We start from the raw sequence: 19,989 nt of genomic DNA, 5'->3' as shown, positions 1-19,989 counted from the left end.
ATCTTTTAGATCTCTACACTAATGTTATCTAAGCAGAAATGCTCTGTATAAAACAGCACTACCCAATACCTCTAGTCCCTTTATTCCACACTTCGTGTTTTTCATAACACCCATCATCTGACACCATTTTAAGCTATGTGTATGTTTTTCATGTCTCTCTCCCCCAACTATAGTAGAAGGTCATTGAAGCCACGGTGTCTGATACAATGCTGTATCTCCAGTCTACTTTGTTACTTGGTTGAATAAATTGGCAGGAATCCCAAAAATTCTGACTAGCATATGAAATACAATGATTAAATTTGAACTAAATTTAAAACCTGCAAACTCCCTTTCACTATTCATCTATTAAATGATGGTTACCAAAACACTGTAACTCTCCCCAAGTTTACAATACTATTCTGAGCATTCAAAACCCACCAGTATGTAAACATTGGCTTTTAGCAATGATAACTCATGCTTCAATGAGGGAAATAAATAAAACAAGCCTATTAAAAGGAACCATATAAAACGTAGCCCTGAGAATCCTAATAACTCTGGCTATAAAGGCAAAACGATCAGAGAACAGGAGGTTAGGTATTTTGCTCATGTAGGAATTAATAGCTATGATGGTTTTCAACATGTATTTTATCCTTTGGTGGTCAAAGTTTACATTTAACTAGACAATATGCTGTGGAAAGTCTTACATATTTACAGATTAACTCAATTTGCAGTGAAAATAATAGTGATGGATTGTGTAAATTTTCCATAAAAGCAGATTCAGTGCTCTGAGGCTGGGAATTTGTATATTTAAGAGAATCCCAGTAAACTGGTGGTCTACATAACGAACAGTAATGCCATTATAATCTTTGTATTCTTCTCTCTCACTACTGTGACTTTTCCCCTGTAGGCCTTAAAAAAAGCAAACTACAAATGGTCTTACAAAGATTTTGGTGAGTTTAGGCCTGCTTGAACCCTGGAGTATTCTCGTGTTTTCAGGGTTGAGCTCCAGGGGAATTTGGCTTGGTCCTAAATTAATCCAAGTGTGAAGGATCCGTGGGGGATGAAGGAACTTCTGAAACCAGTGGAAAGGTTTAGACCATTTTTTCAAGTGAGACTGGGGCAGTACTTGTTGAGGGCACAACCAGAAGTGGAATGAGGTACACTGAATGCACTGACCTCCTACGTGGCACCACTTTTGCCGTATTCCTCCAAAACTCATTTCACTTTCCATTTAATCTTCGGTCTTTTATAGAAATGTCAAGAAGGTGGGCAACATATGCATACATATTAGTTTCATTATTAACTATGTAACAGGAAATTTAAACAATTACCAATGCATTTTTTAGAGGCTACGAGGATGGAAAGCATTTGATTACAATTACTAGCTTAAATTTAAATGGCTCTAGTTTCATGGTCTTATGTTGCCAGAGAAAATCTTAGAATAGTCTTTTAAGATCTTTTTACTTTTCTGTTAAGATGAGGATTTATAATACTCATCTTTTCACAATTTAATGATGGATCTATTTACTTTCCAACCAATTCACTTTAAAAAATAAAATATGTTGATGAATAAAGCAGCTTCTTTCTAGAGGAAAGGCAAGTATCAGACATGAAGAAAGGACAGTTTCTAACATTGTTTGTTGAGAATTTCAGCAGATGCTTCCTTTTGGGCTGAGACTAGGATACAGAATCATCTCAATAGCTTGCAAGATCTATAAATACCTGCCATATAGCAAATAAGTATTCTTGTTCTTATAAAAACACTTGCAAACGAACCATAAGGCAGCAATACATTAGTATTTACATTTATTTAATGTATGCAGTTTACACACTCACTGTTGAACAAAACTGGAATGCAAACAAATATACAAATACCATAATAAGCATTATCAAATAAAATAACTGGCACTAGTGTTATAAGCATATTAATGGACCTGGTGAGAACAAGTGATGGAAGAAGACTGCAGCCCAGGGCATTTTTCTTTTTATCAAAAGAAAACGCTCAGTAGCACCATAATGGTAATACTTAACAGAAACACTTAAGATGGAACATTTCAACTGCTATCATTGAGGTTAACCTGTTTTATATAAGTGAATTAACAGTATAGGCAGTATTTTGGCCAACTTCTGTTTATGTCAGCTGACCACCCTCCATAAACAAAAGCAAAAGAAAGTAAAGCCAGCCATACACGGATCCCCTCCTCAGTACTTGGTACAAACTCTGCACCGTGCTTTGAGCTCATGATCAGAGAAGATATGCATGTGTTAAAAACTGAGGTTATGTAATCACTGAAGCCTGAGTGTGTCTTTGGTAGGCTAATACTTTTTCAGCGTTGTTATTATTAATCATGTTTATCTATCTTGTATTTGTCTACATAATCCAAAGTGGCTAGAGAGGACACTATGGAAAACAATATAGCAAAATCTTCAAACAACTAGGCCCTTAAAATCCAGTCTATTCCAAAGGCACCAAGAATCAATGGGGTGCAAACGTCCCCTTGGTAGAAGGTGACTTTTTTGTAATACTTATAAACTAATGGAATTGTATTTTGTAGTTTTATAGATCTTATTTGGTGCTGTCAGTATACTTAATTACCTACTTTTACGCTTTGCTTCTAAGATGCCAACAGCAAGATGCAAGATATAGAGAGAGTACCAGGTATTTCTATTTCAAAGTTGTGCAAAAACTGCCACAATCTTGCTCAGAGTGTCTAAGTATCCAAATGGTAGCAAATGGGCTGCATTAAGCTTTATATATCCACATTGCATATGAAGAAAAAAAATGAAATTTATGCTCAGTTATGAATAGAAATGTTACAAAGAGGATCATATACTGAGAGTAACCTGCAAAGTTCTTTAAACAGTATCCTTTAGTGGTTTCAATAAAATGTCACTAACCACTTATCTCTAAGCCTCAAGTTTTCTTCATAAGAATGTTTCTAATTGCATTAGTACTTTATACTGATTATAAATTAAGCCAAATTTCTATCTAAATACACAGTATGTGCTTCAAGCATTGTTTTGTGGTGAACACACAAAACATACTTCTCTTAATTATTGTCCTTACAATAATGCACTTTTTAAAGCCTTCATTTCATAGTTTGGTAATTAAGATCCACATGAAACACAATGCTTTGCTGAACACAGAAAATGTATCTGCATTAGATTATGCAACCTGGCATTTGCTGGTAACTTGAAACTTAAAGTAGTCACATGTAGTTCAACCAGCTCCCAACAAGGTTGTTCAGTGGTAATTAATTTGCAGCATTTATAGGCCTAAATTTCAGTCTGAATTGCAACTTTTAATTCCATTGTCTGATGTGAGTGGTTATTATTTGTTTCTTTTAGTGCATCACCAAAATATAAATCAACACTGGGTTTTATTCCATTGTTACCATGTTCTTCAGCAATATGATTCAACTGTGGAACTTCTGAACACGAAGCAGTTTTGGTAAGCACAGAGATGCTACACTGATGTGGAGAATTTTCCAGACGGTCATTTTCTACCTCAGGAAGAATGTTAACAGTAGCAAAGCGGGCATGATAATCATTGGAACCATGACTACAAGAAGTTTTCATGCTTTCTAGGTCAGAACAACTAAATTCAGAAAAATGACTAGAGTGCGAATCCGCTACAGATGGCATACTGTCACTCAGGGATGGAGCCTCAAATTCACTTGAGTTCGTGCTTTGTTGTTCTAACAACTGTGCATCCATGTCCTCTCTGGTCTCATTTATCTTCATGGTACTCTTTTTCCTCAATTTACCACTTTTTGCTTTCTTTCCTGCTGTTGCTTCTTTGGACCACTTGGTGGCACCGGATTTACCTTCAGGCAAGCCACTGGATGAACCACCAGGATGACTCCGAGCCGCGCTGCCATCCTCCACGCTACTACTTCCGCTGTTGTGCCTGAATTTAGATGGCTTTGATTCAATATCTACTTGCACCTCCAGACTGTTGCCTTCTCTGGAACACAAGAGTAACAAATATAAACAAATTTCTAACTTCCTTTTATTTTGATTCAGGTTAACAGCAAAGGGGGAGGGATTCTGTGTGAAAAATTCAAAGACTACATAAAAGCTGTCAGAACAAATTGATGAAGGACAAGTTCTATTAAAAAATTACTTGAGGGGCGCATGGGTGGCTCAGTCGGTTAGGCATCCGACTTCGGCTCAGGTCATGATCTCATGGTCTGTGAGGTCAAGCCCCGTGTCGGGCTCTGTGCTGACAGCTCAGAGCCTGGAGCCTGTTTCAGATTCTGTGTCTCCCTCTCTCTCTGATCCTCCCCCATTCATGCTCTGTCTCTCTCTGTCTCAAAAATAAATAAAAAAACATTAAAAAAAATTTAAAAAAATTACTTGAAATAACAGGACTATATTTACAATAATGCTTTAATTAAAAAAAAAAAAGAAATAGCTACATTTATTGCTTATGCTGTTCCAGGTACTATGTTACCTTCTCCATTTTTTTTTCAGAATAGCTTTATTGAGATGTAATTTACATATCACAAAATTCCCGTTTAAAGCACACAATTCAATGTTCTCTAGTGTATTCACAGAGTTGTACAACCATCACACCACCACCTAACTTCACAACATTTTCATCACTCCCACAAGCAACTCTGTATCCACTTCCACTGCCTGTCTTCCCACCCCGACAACACCTAATATACTTTCTGTCTCTATGGATTTGCCTACTCTGGACATCTCTTCATTTGCTTTTCCCAGAGAACCCAATAGTTGGTAACCACTATTTATGATAGTTTTGCCTAATGATAGGAATAATTCTTTTAAAATTAATTTAAAAAATACTTTAACTTTTGGGGCACCTGGGTGGCTCAGTCAGTTGAGCGTCTGACTTTGACTCAGGTCATGATTTCATGATCAGGTCATGGGTTCGAGCCCCGTATCAGGCTTTGTGCTGACAGCTCAGAGCCTGGAGCCTGCTTTGGATTCTAGGTCTCCCTCTTTCTCTGCCCCTCCCCCACTTGTGCTCTGTCTCTCTCTCAAGAATAAACATTAAAAAATTAAAGAAAAAAATCTTTAACTTTATAACAGTTCTTTCCTTACTTGTCCAACGGGATGTAGGAATTCAGAATAGATCCTGCCATTGCTTTGGTGCTGGCATTATCACTAACTGTTCCCAAGCTGACTGTGCCAGATTCTCCACTTAGACTGTACCGTTCTTTCTGTACATCTGCTTGTACTTCCAACCTTAAAAAGCAGGGAGGAGATAAAAACTGAAATTACATATAATATCAGACTACTATAATACATATCTTCAAATAATTCCATTAAGAATCCCTAGGAATTAAGAAACTATTTTAGAAACAACTACCAGCATTTTTTTAGCCTCCTTTTATTTGATTATTTAAATTCTACTGCAGCACACGGAACAGTACCAGCCATCCAAATAAAATAGGAAAAATTAGCTGTCTGCCAAGTAAGATACTAACAGAATAACACAAAAAGGACATAAGGGATTTTAATTAAATATGCTGGCCATGTTTGAGTGTGAAACAAAATCTGAATACACTAAAAGCCATTCTACTTGACAGAACAATGAATCAAAAAATCATGAGCATCTATATATTAAAAATGATCCTATGAATTTGACCTGATTCTTTAAAAAAGACATAATAATAAACACCACTATAACTTAAAAATTCTTTAAAAAAGACATAATAATAAACACCACTATAACTTAAGAGTTTGTATTTAAAAGCAACCTACCTGAAAATAAGATAAATACAACCAATTTGACTTTTGGGGTGCCTGGGTGGCTCAGTTAACTATCTGACTCTTGATTCTGGCTCAGGTCATGATCCCACAGTTCACAAGCTCGAGCCCCACATCGACGAGCTCTACATTAATGGTGCAGAGCCTGCTGGGGATTCTCTCTCCCTCCCTCTCTGCCCCTCCCCCACTTGCTAGCTCTCTCTCAATATAAATAAACTAAAAAAAAAAAAGATCCTGGGGCACCTGGGTAGCTCAGTTGGTTAAGCATCCGACTTCAGCTCAGGTCATCATCTCATGGTTCATGAGTTTGGGCCCCACGTCAAGCTCTCTGCTGTCAGCATGGAGCCCACTTTGGATCCTCTGTGCCCTTCTCTCTTTGCCCCTCCCCTGCTAGTTTTCACTCTCTTGCACACAAAATAAATAGATAAGCTTTAAAAACATTTTTTAAAAAGATCCTATAAAATATCTGATTCTTTAAAAATGACATAATAATAATATAACTTAAGAGTTGTGTTCAAAAGCAAGCTACCTAAAAACAAGATAAATATGACCAATTTATCTTTTAATCTATGTATACTTTCTTACATTAAAAAAGCTAATAAACAGAAGTAAAGAATACTGAATTAAAAAAGAAACAAAGGAAGATAAAAATGCTTTACGTTTCTCCTACTTATCTGTATGGCTGTTGGTAAAAGACTTGGTGAGAATGAAATAAACATAAATATACAAAAGGATTCAGGTGGACTAGACTACCCTGGCCTCAGTTCACACACTCCCACATATCTTGATTCCTCCTGCTCCCCTAGGCCTTAACCCAATGTCTCTTTTTCTAACATCCAGCTGCTGCTGTCTTGAGAGGTAAGGTCCAGGCTTAAGTATTTCCTTTACTGTGCCTACCAAAGCAGCTCTAGCACTGATTCATAACATCAGATGTGACAAGTGCAGTGAAAAAACTGGCAGAATGCTATGCCATAGACTTGGCTTTTACCATACCATGGGTCTATACTATTATGACAAAATTCAAACAAGTAAAAACCTCCTGTTCACCACTAAGATTCATTTTTAATATTACCATTTTCAACTCTGACACAGCCTGGTTATATGTAATCATCATAATGATTACATAATGACATAATCATTCAAAATTCTTATTTAATGAATAATTTGTAGTTAACAGAAGGCAAACAGAAAAGAAAGCACACTTCTCTTACCTGTTAAAACAGTTTACCATGGCACTTCCTGACAGACTCCCTGTTATACTGGCTCCAGCCAGAGCCATGGTACTGGCCGTTTCACTCAAGTTGTCTCGAATGGCTCCTATTCGATCCATGTGGCTTCCACTCGCGCTCAAACTGCCAGTCAGACCACCAACACTTCCCTCCCCTATGCTAGGGTTGTGTCTTGCTTCTGCTACTGAAGTTGTGTCTAAATGCAAATATTTCAAAGAAATTAAATAAGTGTGATTATTAGTTTTCCTCTTCTTAGATTCCTCTATGATTTCAGATAGGACGTTTTATTATAAAACATACACAGGAACAGAAAAGACATCTGGAGTCAGGAACAAGTAACTATGGGGTAAAGGAAAAGAGAAGTATCTCAGAGTTTAAAAACAGATTAAGGACTAACTCTCAGTATTAAACTGTCACCACTTTTTGCCATAATAGAACTGTATGGGAACAGACGGTCGCTACACTTGTGGTGAGCATAGTATAATGCAGAAACTTGTTGAATCACTATGTTGCACACTTGAAATTAGTGTAGTACTGTGTGTCAACTATACTCAAGAAAGAAAAAAAATAAATAAATGAGGAATGAGAAGAAATGGGAGAGGAGAAACTGGTTTTCTTTCTTTCTTTTTTTTTTTTTTTAGGATTAAAAATACTAGGATTTTTGTATGCTAATGGAAACAAATAAATATGACGAAAGCAAGTACCTACTATGTTCTGGGTGCTAAAAATACAGTAACAAAGAAGACACATATGGCCCTCATCCTTAGGAAACCAAGTAAACAAAAAAGTTATTACAAATTGTGATAAGTGCTTTTAAGGAATCAAATTTTTCCCTTTAAGGCAAAATTGGCTTAAAATCCCACCCCTTCCCAAAAAAGTGGTCAGCACTTTTTAGAAAATCCAGATGATTTAGGAATTCTGTAAAAAATGTGACGGTTGAAAAAGTTAGCTGACTTTGGAGGCAAATATGTGAGTTTCCAACAAGGTTCCATTTAAACTACTTATTATTCTCCAGGTCAAGAAAATGGGCCAGAAGCTGATTTCTAGATATGTCCTACAGATCCAACTGTCTGTAAGCTATTATAAGATCTGATACCAGGGGAGAAAACTATTCCAGGCAGAGAGAACGGCAAGTTTAAAAGTCTACAAGTAAAGGTGTACTTGGCATCCTCAAAAACACGAAGGAGGGATGGTATAAGATAGGAGAGTGACAAGAAAAAGTTCAGAGATGCAGCCTGGGACAGATCATGTGGAGTGGAGCTGTACAGGCCATAGTAGGGATTGTGGATTTTTCCTCCAGCACAGCTGGAAGCACTAGCAGAGTTCTGAGCACAAGAAAGACATGATCTGATTTATGTTTCACAAGTTATCACTATGGCTACACTGTGGAATAGTGAGTGGAAGATAAGATGATGGATGAGCTAAAGAAGCTATTACAATAGACCAAGAAGAGGATAGTAGCTTGGACTAATGGAATAGTGGTGGTGAGGGTAAGAAATGGTTGGATTATAGCTAAATATTGAAGGAAGCACCAGAATCTGCTGATGGATCTGATGTAGGGTAAGAAGGGAAAAGGAGGAGTCACTGTAAGTGAAGGTTTTTGGCCCAAGCAACAGCAAGAATGGAGAGGCTACTTAATGAGGTGAGGATGATGACTGAGAGAACACGTCTTAGAGTGAAGAATTTGGTTGCAGACAAGTTAACCTTGAAATTCTTGTTAGATATTCAAGTGTAGATTAAAGAGGAGAGTTAGATGTACAAATGTGAAGTTCAAAGGAGAGTTCCAGCCTAGACACAAATTTATGAGTCGTCAGTCTACATATTATTTAATAGAGGAGATTATAATGCAGCAGGTGTAGATGAAGACTGAGAAGAAGTAGCCAGGAGATATGATGAGATGAGAAAAGGTTTCCCGGAAGATAAGTGAAGAAAATATTTCAAGAAGGAGGGCATGATCTACCATGTCAGGTGTACTGGTATATTAAGATAAAACCCAAAAGGTGACCATTATATCTGGTAACATGGAGGTCACTCATGACTCTGCTTTAGTGGAGTGGTAGAGATAAAACCCTAGAGTGGAAGGGTCCAAATACATTTGGAGTGAGTTCAAGACAGAATGGGAGGTAAGAAAGTGTATATTATCTTTGTACTTCTGCCTAATTATTTCCTGAAGACAAATTTCTATAAGAAGAATTGCTGGAATATAGAACATGCACATTTTTTAAGGTTTTACTCCTACTGGTAGTCTATGAGGGCCTTTTCATTCTCTAGTTAATTCATATTTCTTTGAATACCAGTGGGTTGAAGATATTCTCTATTCACTGGCCATTTGCATTTCTTCTTTTATGAACTACCTTTCTCTTCATATCCTATCCTTACTGACTTGTAATATTTTAAGCAAAATTGAAGACTGAAAGTCTAGAACTTCTAAGACGTTACATTTCCAGTGTAGGTTAGGTACCCAGAACCCTTCCACCCGTTTTCATCCATTCACCTTTCCTAGGCAGTATTTCAATGATATACTTCTGGATGAATGCTATTAGGCCTCTGGAAAAGAAGGCAATGGAAATTCTAATTTGCATGTTATCTATCCCCTAACATAAACTATTAATAAGTACATTTTCTTCCTTTGCTTAAAGGACTTACCTACAGCTGTATTAGTTCCACCAACATTTATATCATTTTCATCATCAAATTCAATCCTGACTCCTTTTCCATTGCCTGCTGAGACTCCACAACCTCCGCTTCGACAGAGAGAAATTGGAACAACACCATAGACATAGGCTAACATAATAGGAACACCAATACCTAAAGAGGAATTAAATTAGTCATTAGAAGGCAAAAAATAAATCATAGAAACATGACTTTTTAGAAAGCCTTTTCAAGAGAAAATATACAGGAGAAAAGTGCTGTTGCTCTCCAACTCTTGCCCAAAGTGGATTTACCCAGCTGATAAGGGGAACAAACAAATTCAAAGCTCCGAATCTTTCAGGTGACACTCATGAGGTGAAAAAAGATGTCAACCTTTTTAAGTGCCAAGTCTTCAAACTGTATGGGGTGAGGGAGGGAATAAGCCACTAAGAATTTACCAATTATCCTAATGCTAGGCTCTTGAGTCTATAATACTTTTAACCAATACAATTACTCAATGAGAGGTTTTCTGTAGGCTCAGTTTAAATTGTCCTTAAATACAAAAGTAATTATCGTTGGGATGAGCACTGGGTGTTGTATGGAAACCAATTTGACAGTAAATTATATTAAAAAAAAAATACAATGCTTTCAATCCTTCCACAAAACTTAAAACTTGAGATTATTGTATTTTTAAGCATTTTCTTACCTACAGTTACTGCAGCTACAACTGGAGATACTATTACAGACAATGTTACACCACCTGTTATGGCCAAATTCCGTTTGTGCTTTGAAACGTCCTTGCCTTCGTATCGGTTGTGAATCTTGAATTAAAAATAAAAACAAGGTGAAGATTTAAAAACACATTATGTATTTAATTTAAATGGAAGTCTAGACGTACATTTGATAGTAATTTAAAGTGATTTCTTTTATAATTTCATTCACTTAAGTGTCCTAATTGAAGACAAATGTTTTAATGTTCTTAAACCACATTCTTACACATAGTTTACTCCTTATTAATAATTTGCTTCAAAAAGACAGTGATTTAATAGATTTTACTTTGTGTTTACTTTTAAATAGTCTTGAGTAAATGTATAATCTTATTCAAGAATAGTTAAAATCATGTTTTGAGCAAAGAAGAAATTAAGAATATTATTTTCAACACAGTTATGAATTGGATATTTACTAATAGGATTACTCCTAAGAAATTTAGCATTTCACAGGTTTCTAAATAAACATCCCTGAATGGTAAAAGTTGGCTTCTAGGGGAGATTTCTACAACTTTTTTTTTTTTAAATGTTTATTTATTTTGAGAGAGAGAGAGACAGAGAACGTGAGCCGAGGAGGGACACAGAGACAGACACAGAATCCAAAGCAGGCTCCAGGCTCTGAGGTGTCAGCACACAGCCCGATGCGGGGCTCAAACCCATGAACCGTGAGATCATGACCTGAGCCGATGTCAGATGCTTAACCGACTGAGCCAGCCAGGCAGCTCCCCCTGCCCCATTTTTTAAAAAAATTAACCTTTAACAAGCAGTACGAATAAGCAAACACCACTAAATAAGTCACTTAGATTCCTTTTTATAAAGAAAAATATTATCAAATGACTCAGAATCCTGGGGTCCCATTTATAGCTCACAGTAAAAAGGTGAAAGAGGGAAAAAAGAGAATGCTGCTGCCAGGGGACAGAAGTTAGATCTACTTAGCATCTTTGTATACAATATAAGTAGTAATAAATAGAATTTAATATCACATTGAAAGTGGCTTGGGAGATATATGAACTTCAAGAAACAGCTCAGTATCTGGGATGCCTGAGTGGCTCAGTTGGTTAAGTGTCTGACCTCAGCTCAGGTCATGATCTCACAGTTTGTGAGTTCAAGCCCCATGTGGGGTTCTGAGCTGACAGCTCAGAGCCTGGAGCCTGCTTCCGATTCTGTGTCTCCCTCTCTCTGCCCCTCCCCTGCTCATGCTCTGTGTGTGTCTCTCTCAAAAACGAATAAACATTAAAAAACAAAACAAAAAACAGCTCAGTATCTTTGGTCTCGTGATTTGCAAGGGCTAAAGCTAGTAAGTACATTTCTCCTGTTTCAATAGAGATTCACAACAGCCTTCAAAAGTGTGCAAGTAGTCTCTAACATAAGATACTTGACTTATGAACAATATTATAAGTGAGGTTTAATAAAATTATTATTATTATATGGTTATTTTGAAGGCTATGAAGTACAATGAGTCTTGTGAAATATATTAAACAGTGAGAAAGCTGGGGTGGGGAGGTGGGAGAAGCATGCGTGGGACAAGAAATATTCCTATTTCCTAGTCAGAATCTTGTTTCCCAGCATTGACTATAGGTTCCTATGGAATGGGCCTCTATAATTGCCTCAACAGTCCCTGCAGGTAGAGATGGCAGCCCCTCCCAAAGGTATCTTTCATTACCCTTCAGTACTGCAGCTAATTCTTGCTCCTCTCCCAACTACCATTCCTGAAAAACAGCACTGAAGCAGAATAAAGCCAAAACTAAAAACTGACAGAGTAAACAGGAACCCTCCAGAAAACTTTTCATCCTTAAGCACTAATGTTTAATTACAGTGATCATATCATACTACTTCTGGTTCAACTTAATTTTTTCTATTTTACTATTTTGTGCCACATTTTCTATTTGTTATTGCAAATAAAGACTAAACTTTTAGGTACTTTATCAACTTAATAGGTTTGCCTGGGCTGATTTGTATCCCCAAATACCGCAGAGAAAATTGTTTCAATGGAAAACTAATTCATCAACTTGTAGATGTTTGAAAAAAGGAGACTGGTAACTGCACCTAAGACTTGAACAATGAGGTAAATAATCCCTCCTCTATAAATTATTTGTAAGTGTGTGCAGTACAACAGTCTCTATTTACCTTCTACTTCTAAGTATCTGAATACACAGTTTTGTTTTTAGCAAAGGCTTGCTTTGGATAATTACATGGAAAAATTATTATAATCAGCTATTATGTATGGGACACTTTAAACAAGCTTAGTTACTTAAAACCTTCCATAATAAACATTTGGCTCATAAGTATCTATGTTTATCCTTGGTCCCAAAGCTAATTTTTAAAAAAAATAGTATGTATTGTTATTTTTCTGATTATAAAAGTAATATATGTTGAATATTTAAAAATGTGCCTGTTATATGGAAAAGGATCAGCTTTGTCTTGAGTTTGGCCCCAAAAGTCTTAACTGGAATTTAAGGAAACAATTCAAAGGGAAACAGATTCTGACTCAACATAACAATTATAGATAACAGGCAACAGAATGGGCTGCTTCAGGAGTTGGTGTTTCCCCCATTACTGAAGTGCCCAAATGGCTAGAGGAATTTATCAGGATTCTTACATAAAGAATGTATCTGGGGGCGCCTGGGTGGCGCAGTCGGTTAAGTCCGACTTCAGCCAGGTCCCGATCTCACGGTCCGGTCCGGGAGTTCGAGCCCCGCGTCAGAGCCTGGAGCCTGTTTCCGATTCTGTCTCCCCCTCTCTCTCTGCCCCTCCCCCATTCATGCTCTGTCTCTCTCTGTCCCAAAAATAAATAAACGTTGAAAAAAAAAAATAAAAAAAATAAATAAAAATAAAAAAGAATGTATCTGTGTTTACATCCTAGCTCTGCTTCCGTTTGTGTAACTCAAACTTTCCTAAACCTCAATATTCTAACACATAAATTTCTGTGAGTTTAAAAGGAGTCAAAGTACGTAAAACACCCATCACACAGTAAGGGCTATATGCCTCTGCTCTATTCTGCAATTAGATACCTTCTATAGTTCTCAATTCTGATTTTCTATTAGCCACTAAGTGACTTCTTAGCCACTTCACAAATTATCCCTTTAACTTTTCAAAAAAGAATTATTGAATAGCTAATGAAATATAATTCATCATTCACAGGCCACTCACTGGTAATTATTGGTGTTTGGACCTTCAAAAGATTGTTATAATCTACAAAACAGCATATTTAGTAATAGCAGTAATCTAAGAAAAGAAAAGCTTTGAACTAAGGTTCAAAATAATTCAGGAACTGGCTAATTATTCTTTGCCTTGAGGGCATGTGTTTTTTAGCCATTAACTTTTTCTAGACCTGACTTTACAAGGATATACATCCATGCGAAAAATATCAGGTGTGTCCTTCAATACTTTACACTTAAAGTTAGAAAGGTTTACAATACAAATGTACTCAAGTTTTCAGATTCAGGTAATTTCAAAGCAAGTCTACTTTTTAAAAAAAAATTTTTAATCTTCATTTATTTTTGAGAGAGAGAGACAGAGTGTGAGCAGAGGAAGAACAGACAGGGAGACACAGAATCCAAAGCAGGCTCCAGGCTCTGGCTCGAACTCATGAACTGCAAGTTCACGACCTAGCTGAAGTCAGATGTTCAACTGACTGAGCCGCCCAGGTGCCCCAAAGCAAGTCTACTTTCTATGCATTCGTATGAGTTTGCTGAATGCTGAAAATTTATTATTTTATGAAAAATAAAGTAGTTTTATACTGAAAATACTAAAAATGATCTTTCAAAACAAATAAAAGGCAAAACAAAAATCATCAACCTTAATCCTAAAGATTTAGAATAAGATAAACTAATAAGGAATCAAGCATTTTACCTTACGGCCCACATAGACAGGAATGCCAATAATCATTGCAGGGATAGCAATGCCAGCTATTAAAGCAATTCCTACAGGAGCACCAACAAGTGTCCCCAGCTGCCACAATATCTTCTTCTTTCGGCTCCAGGGTTTCTTCCCCCAAAAAGTACAACCTGATGGACTAATGAAAAAAATTATAACTGTAACCACTGTAAAACATAATAATGACTACAGTACATTAAAGAAATGACTCTAAAAGAATTTTCATACTTAGGAATGAGGTTTTTTCCCTTTCTTTGAATTCTAGGTTCATTAAAAGCCAAAAAAAAAAAAAAAATCAGTGTAAGAATCACCATAAATTATTTTAAAAGGATACTGATAGGGGCACCTGAGTGGCTCAGTCGGTTAAGCGTCAGACTTTGGCTCAGATCATGATCTCACGGTTCTGTGCTGACAGCTCGGAGCCTGGAGCCTGCTTCAGATTCTGTCTCCCCACTCTCTGCCCCTACCCTGCTCACACTGTGTCTCTCTCTAGCTCTCAAAAATAAACATTAAAAAAAATTTTTTTTAAAGAATACTGATAACTAGAATTCAGGTTAAATATTTATCCCTAGTTCTCCATTAGCCGGAAAATGTTAGTTTTTGAAGAGTAAATTAATGCAAACATGCTTATTTCTATCCCTGTTTTAGGCATACAATTATCTGATTATATTAAGCTCACTTTGTGGAATAAATGAGGAAATTTATATATGAGAAAATTAAGTGGAATTATTTATGACCTAGCATAATTACATGGGGGTATAAAATACTAGCTTTCTAGTTTAAAAAAAAAACAAAACAAACACAAAAAAAGAAGAAATCTAGGTTTCCTATTTTTGACTAATCCCAAATGACAAGCACAATAATTTGGTTCCATTTAAATTTATGTAACTGAAATAAAACACATCCCTCTAAGAATCTTATAAGCACCAAGTTTAAAAATGCTTAGGATAATACAGTTTCAAATTCTTTTACAATAAAAAATTATATTTAGATATAAATAGCTCCTTTTCCCTTCCCACCCAAGTACTAACCAGGCCTGATCCTGCTTAGCTTCCCATATCAGACATGATTGGGCGTATTCAGGGTGGTATGGCCACAGACTAAATAGCTAGCTCCTACTATAAACTTACCTTAAATAATGTAAATCTGAGATTTCTTTCATACATAACCAACAAAACTCACAACCACAGACAGCACATGTCATGTGATTACAGCTCCCATCATTCATCTTTATTATATAAGCAGCACATCGTGGACATGGCTTTATATCATCAGCTATCAGGAAAACAGAGAGACCTGTTTGTTTAGTACATAAAACTGGTCTAAAAATAACAATTTTAGTAGATAATCAATTGCAGCAATGCCAAAAAAATCTTAACATATCAGATTGTTAACTGAAGAAAGGAACATACTTTATATTAAATTTTCAAATTGTAAACATTTTCAAACACAGAACAATGAGAACAAACAGTGACAAAATAATAAAAAGAGAAAGGAGAACCAAGGACAGCCCTGGGCAAACTGCAAACTACATAAAGTTTGTCTTTGTTCCTACCTCATAGCTGTCTTCTCTGAGTGGCACTTGATATTCTAAAACTTTTCTAACCATCTCTACTTTATTAAAATGTAGATATTCTTTATACTACAGAATAGTTATCTTTGTCCTTTTTTTGATTCATTTATTCAAACGCTGTTTCTGGATAATGCACAGTAATATGGTTACAATGCACACAGGTGCTAAGTTAAAATCAAATGGTACATAACTTTGGGAATCACTAACATAGAATACAAGTTATCTCAAATTACACAACTATTTTGAACTTTGGCATCTAAGAGCAACCAGTAAATTATTTTCTATTATTAGTAGTGAGGTATATTTTCTAACTATACACAGTTAAGAAAAGATATGCATGGTACTAGCCATTGAATTCAAGTATTTGTTCCATTTTCTTACATGATAAGCATTAAACTATATTCTAGTTTCCTTTCTAAAAGTTTTATGGTCATATTTTACAGTGAATTCAGCTTTCCTTACTGCTTCTTTAAGAGCCAAAGCTGGTTTTTAACTTAAGAACTCATCAATGCTCACAATTAGTATTTTAACAATTCAAACAATTTTGAGCAAACTGGTAACTCTATGCAGCCAGATCAAGAATATAAAAATTAAAAATATCCATAAGTCATGATTTCAATGATCCAGAGGACATAAAGTCTGCATTAAAATATTTTTAACACTGGAGCATAAATTTTAAAAAGCTAGCTTTTATAGGTGATATAATGTCTAGTACATCAAATTAAAGAAATACTATCTGCTTAACTGGCATATTAATTGATAAACTTCCTCATTCCAGAGTATACTCAAGTAGTAAATATCTCAATTAGAGGTGGGAGTAAAGACACTCGACTTTGGCTCTGATACATTCAGAACAAAATGAAAGGGGACATCCTCATTCATTCTTATGTTCTAAAAACACAAAACAGCCTTTCAATACGCTTAGATTACATGTTAGAGAATGAACACCATAAGGGATTTTTTTTGAGGTCTCCTTATAGATGTGCATGTTTTCACTGTGTACTTATCTACAAAAGGCTGTTTTGTCTTTGTCTCTTTTCTTAAAACAAGTTAGAAAAAAATTCACTGTGTACATATTTTTCTCTCAAAATGCAAAAATCCTAAATAGAGCTATTTTACTGATTAGATGGTCAACTGATGCCCCATTCCCTGAGCATCAATTAATCCACAGCTGCTTTATGTTAAAAGTTTCCTGTTTGTATTTAAGGTGGGTTTGACAAAGTTTTGTGGTTTTTTTTTTTTTAAATCATATTTCTATTTGCTGTTAAAATATGGGCTGGCCTACTGTCATATTAAGAAAAAAAATAACAGATTACAAAACACTATACAATTTGTCAAATTTGTCAAATCTCAAAATTTGTTTAAAAATGTTCCCACCCCCCACCATAGTACCTGTAAGGACTTACAACAAAATGTTAACAGTGGTTATCTCTTGGGGTGGTAGCATTAGGGAATAGTACACAGGGGACAGTAGTAGATAGGGGAGTGGAAAACCAATTAAATGTATTTTTAATAAAGGGGGAAAATATAGTAACAAAAGTGAAAAATATAGTTATTTAAAATGTGAACTCCAAGTGCATAAACTCCCTAGTAGCTATAAGGAAGTGTCTCATGTAGATGCAATACTGTCACAGTTTAAAGACAAATATAATCACAATACAGCACTCTTACTTATCTTCAACTCACTCATAAGGAACAGTCAACTGATTATTATCGTTATGTCAAGCAATCTTTAAAAGTACAGCCAATTTTTCAAAGAATCATGATAATGGGAGACAAAAAATACCAAGATATCTGGAATAATGGGAACTAATAAAACCATTTCAGATGGTAGTTTCCTTCCCTCTTCCCCCCGCCAGTCAACGAGCAGCCAAGTTCAAGTTTATAGATTATATCAAAAGAAACTATCACATAAACATTTGTCCTGAGAATTCTGATTTTTAGAGCACTGAAAGTAAAAAGGCATGTACTTAAATTTTCAGAATTATAAGACTTTTGAAATATGGAAAAATTCCAAATGAACTTTTTAAAATAATCACCTTGGGAGGCTATATTTATTCCAACAATGCTACTATTTGGCTCAAATCATTTGGGAAGTTTTTCTTTCATAATTACTTTCAAAGCAACTTAATATAAAGAAAATCACTCTCGAGAGCACCTGGGTGGTTCAGTCGGTTATGCAACCAATTCTTGATTTTGACTCCGGTCATGTGTCTCATGGCTTGTGACTTCGTGACCCACACTGGGCTCTGCACTAACAGTGCACAGCCTGCTTGAGATTCTCTCTCTCCCTTGAGAGATCCCTGCTTGAGATTCTCTCTGCCCCTCCCTCCCTTGCACTACCTCTCTCTCAAAATAAATAAACTTCAAAAAAAAAAAAATTATTCCCATGATCAGACAGTCACATTTTACTTTGGATATATCCCAAACCAGTGATTCAACTTGGTATGATATTCTAGTGGTTAAACTTAGCTCCAAAGGAACTTCTGGTCATTTCCAAAAATCAAACTGACATTAAGAAGATAGTTTAAGTGGCTGTATTAGTATCTAAAGGTTATGACCAATAAGGTGTTCCAGGGTAGCACTGCTGAAAAAAAAACTACAACATAAAATCCCCCATGGTGAATAGTGTAAGATCAACATTTATTTGGATGACTAAATCATGATGTTTATTTTAAAATCAATAACAAATGCAAATCTCCAGCAGGTGACTGGTTTCTCTAGTTTCTCCACCTCTAACAGCCAGAGCACCTACTATGTGTCAGGAAATGTTTCAACCTTATAGACATAAGTATTATTAATATCTTCATTTTATAGCTGAGACAACTTGCTCAGGGTTGCACAGAGCATTAGTGGAGAAGCTACAATTCATATCCAGAGACACTGATTCCAGGGTCAAGTCTGTGACTCAGTATGTCATGTGTCCTATAACCAATAAACACCCATCCCTACATTTAAAAAAGAGGAATATCATTTCCAAGTGGACCATTCAATGGCTACAGCGGACTCTACAGGGTACAGTTTACATATATCAGGTCCTCTCTGAATTGCTTCTGGACCCACACCTACAATTCATTATTAATACCTTTGAGTTCCACCCCAAATCTTCAGGAGAGTAAGCAGAAACAAGTCAATCAGCAAACAAGCATGAAAATCTGTGTACATTATATAAAATATTAAATGTTGACTTTCAAGTTTATATCATTTTAAATGTTTAATTTAAAATTCAACTTTAACTACTGAATAAGACTTTTCTCTGATAGCATTAAGTATATGACTATCTCAATAATACACTGCTGGTAGGAATGTAAATCATTTTCTTGACAAATTTCTGTACTTTCCAAGTTTTTCCATTTTATAATTAGTGAGAAAAGTATTTTTCTAAAAAAAACTATTTTTCTACAAGTATTTTTCCTAAAAATCCCAATAAACAATGAAATTTTGTAAATGGGAAATATTAATTTTTGGAATTTTTACTCAAAGAACATTAAGAGATTCAGAAAAATTTTTTAGGGGCACCTGGGTGGCTCAGTCCATTAAGCGTCCAACTTCGGCTCAGGTAAACGATCTCATGGTTCGTGAGTTCGAGCCCTGCTCAAAACGTCAGGCTCTGTGCTGACAGCTCAGAGTGTGGAGCCTGCTTTGGATTCTGTGTCTCACTCTCTCTCTGCCCCTTCCTCACTCATGCTCTCTCTCCCTCAAAAATAAACATTAAAAAAAAGTTTTTTTTTTTGAATTTTTGAGATTTAGAAGATGCATACATTGTTCGTGTACATATCCCCAGGTAATTTTTAAATTCTTAGTCAAAGACACAAAATTCTTAGTGTCCTCCCCACTAAGGTATGATTTGAATCCTTGATCACAAAATTAGAAAAGACATCTGTAAATAAAAGATGTAGTATTTCACAAAACATGTAAATGAAAGAATTCAAAAAATAAATACCATTTTAAACCTGTAACTTTGTGATATTTATACAATTAGAAATAATCTAAAGGTAATATATTCAAACTTAATATTTTATTAAAAATCTTTGCTAAGCTTTGCATAATACACCTTTATAAATTACAATTTCAGACATCCTTAGCTATCAGTTATGCAAATCATCACGGCACTTCACTTTTTTACAATAAAATCTTTCCAACATCAGTACCATTTTCTTCCACAGCAAAGATTGAGTGCTTCTGAGACAGAAAT

General features: G+C 35.6%; 1 protein-coding gene and 1 long non-coding RNA gene across 3 annotated transcripts in view; both read right to left on the bottom strand.

The window, feature by feature from the left end:
• Window positions 1-1,768: 1,768 nt before the first annotated feature.
• The window catches only part of RNF19A (ring finger protein 19A, RBR E3 ubiquitin protein ligase), a 56,233-nt gene continuing 38,012 nt past the window's right edge, over window positions 1,769-19,989 (bottom strand). For both annotated transcript variants that reach the window (XM_027064128.2, XM_015078023.3), the window contains exons 4-10: window positions 15,352-15,496; window positions 14,198-14,360; window positions 10,285-10,399; window positions 9,594-9,755; window positions 6,930-7,143; window positions 5,050-5,193; window positions 1,769-3,946 (exon numbers count right to left, since the gene is read on the bottom strand). In XM_027064128.2, coding sequence (XP_026919929.1) covers window positions 3,256-3,946; window positions 5,050-5,193; window positions 6,930-7,143; window positions 9,594-9,755; window positions 10,285-10,399; window positions 14,198-14,360; window positions 15,352-15,496 — 1,634 coding nt within the window. In that variant the 3' untranslated portion in view covers window positions 1,769-3,255. The remainder of the gene's footprint in view (window positions 3,947-5,049; window positions 5,194-6,929; window positions 7,144-9,593; window positions 9,756-10,284; window positions 10,400-14,197; window positions 14,361-15,351; window positions 15,497-19,989) is intronic.
• LOC128312865 (uncharacterized) lies at window positions 10,889-14,191 on the bottom strand. Its single transcript, XR_008292716.1, has 2 exons — window positions 13,202-14,191; window positions 10,889-12,967 (listed from the first exon to the last, which is right to left on the bottom strand). It is a non-coding gene; the product is annotated as an uncharacterized LOC128312865 (long non-coding RNA).

The sequence above is a fragment of the Acinonyx jubatus genome, chromosome F2 (genome assembly GCF_027475565.1).
Source record: "Acinonyx jubatus isolate Ajub_Pintada_27869175 chromosome F2, VMU_Ajub_asm_v1.0, whole genome shotgun sequence".
NCBI classification, from domain to species: Eukaryota; Metazoa; Chordata; class Mammalia; order Carnivora; family Felidae; genus Acinonyx; species Acinonyx jubatus.
Note: the sequence above shows the minus strand (reverse complement) of the source record. Positions and strands in the feature narration are given on the sequence as shown.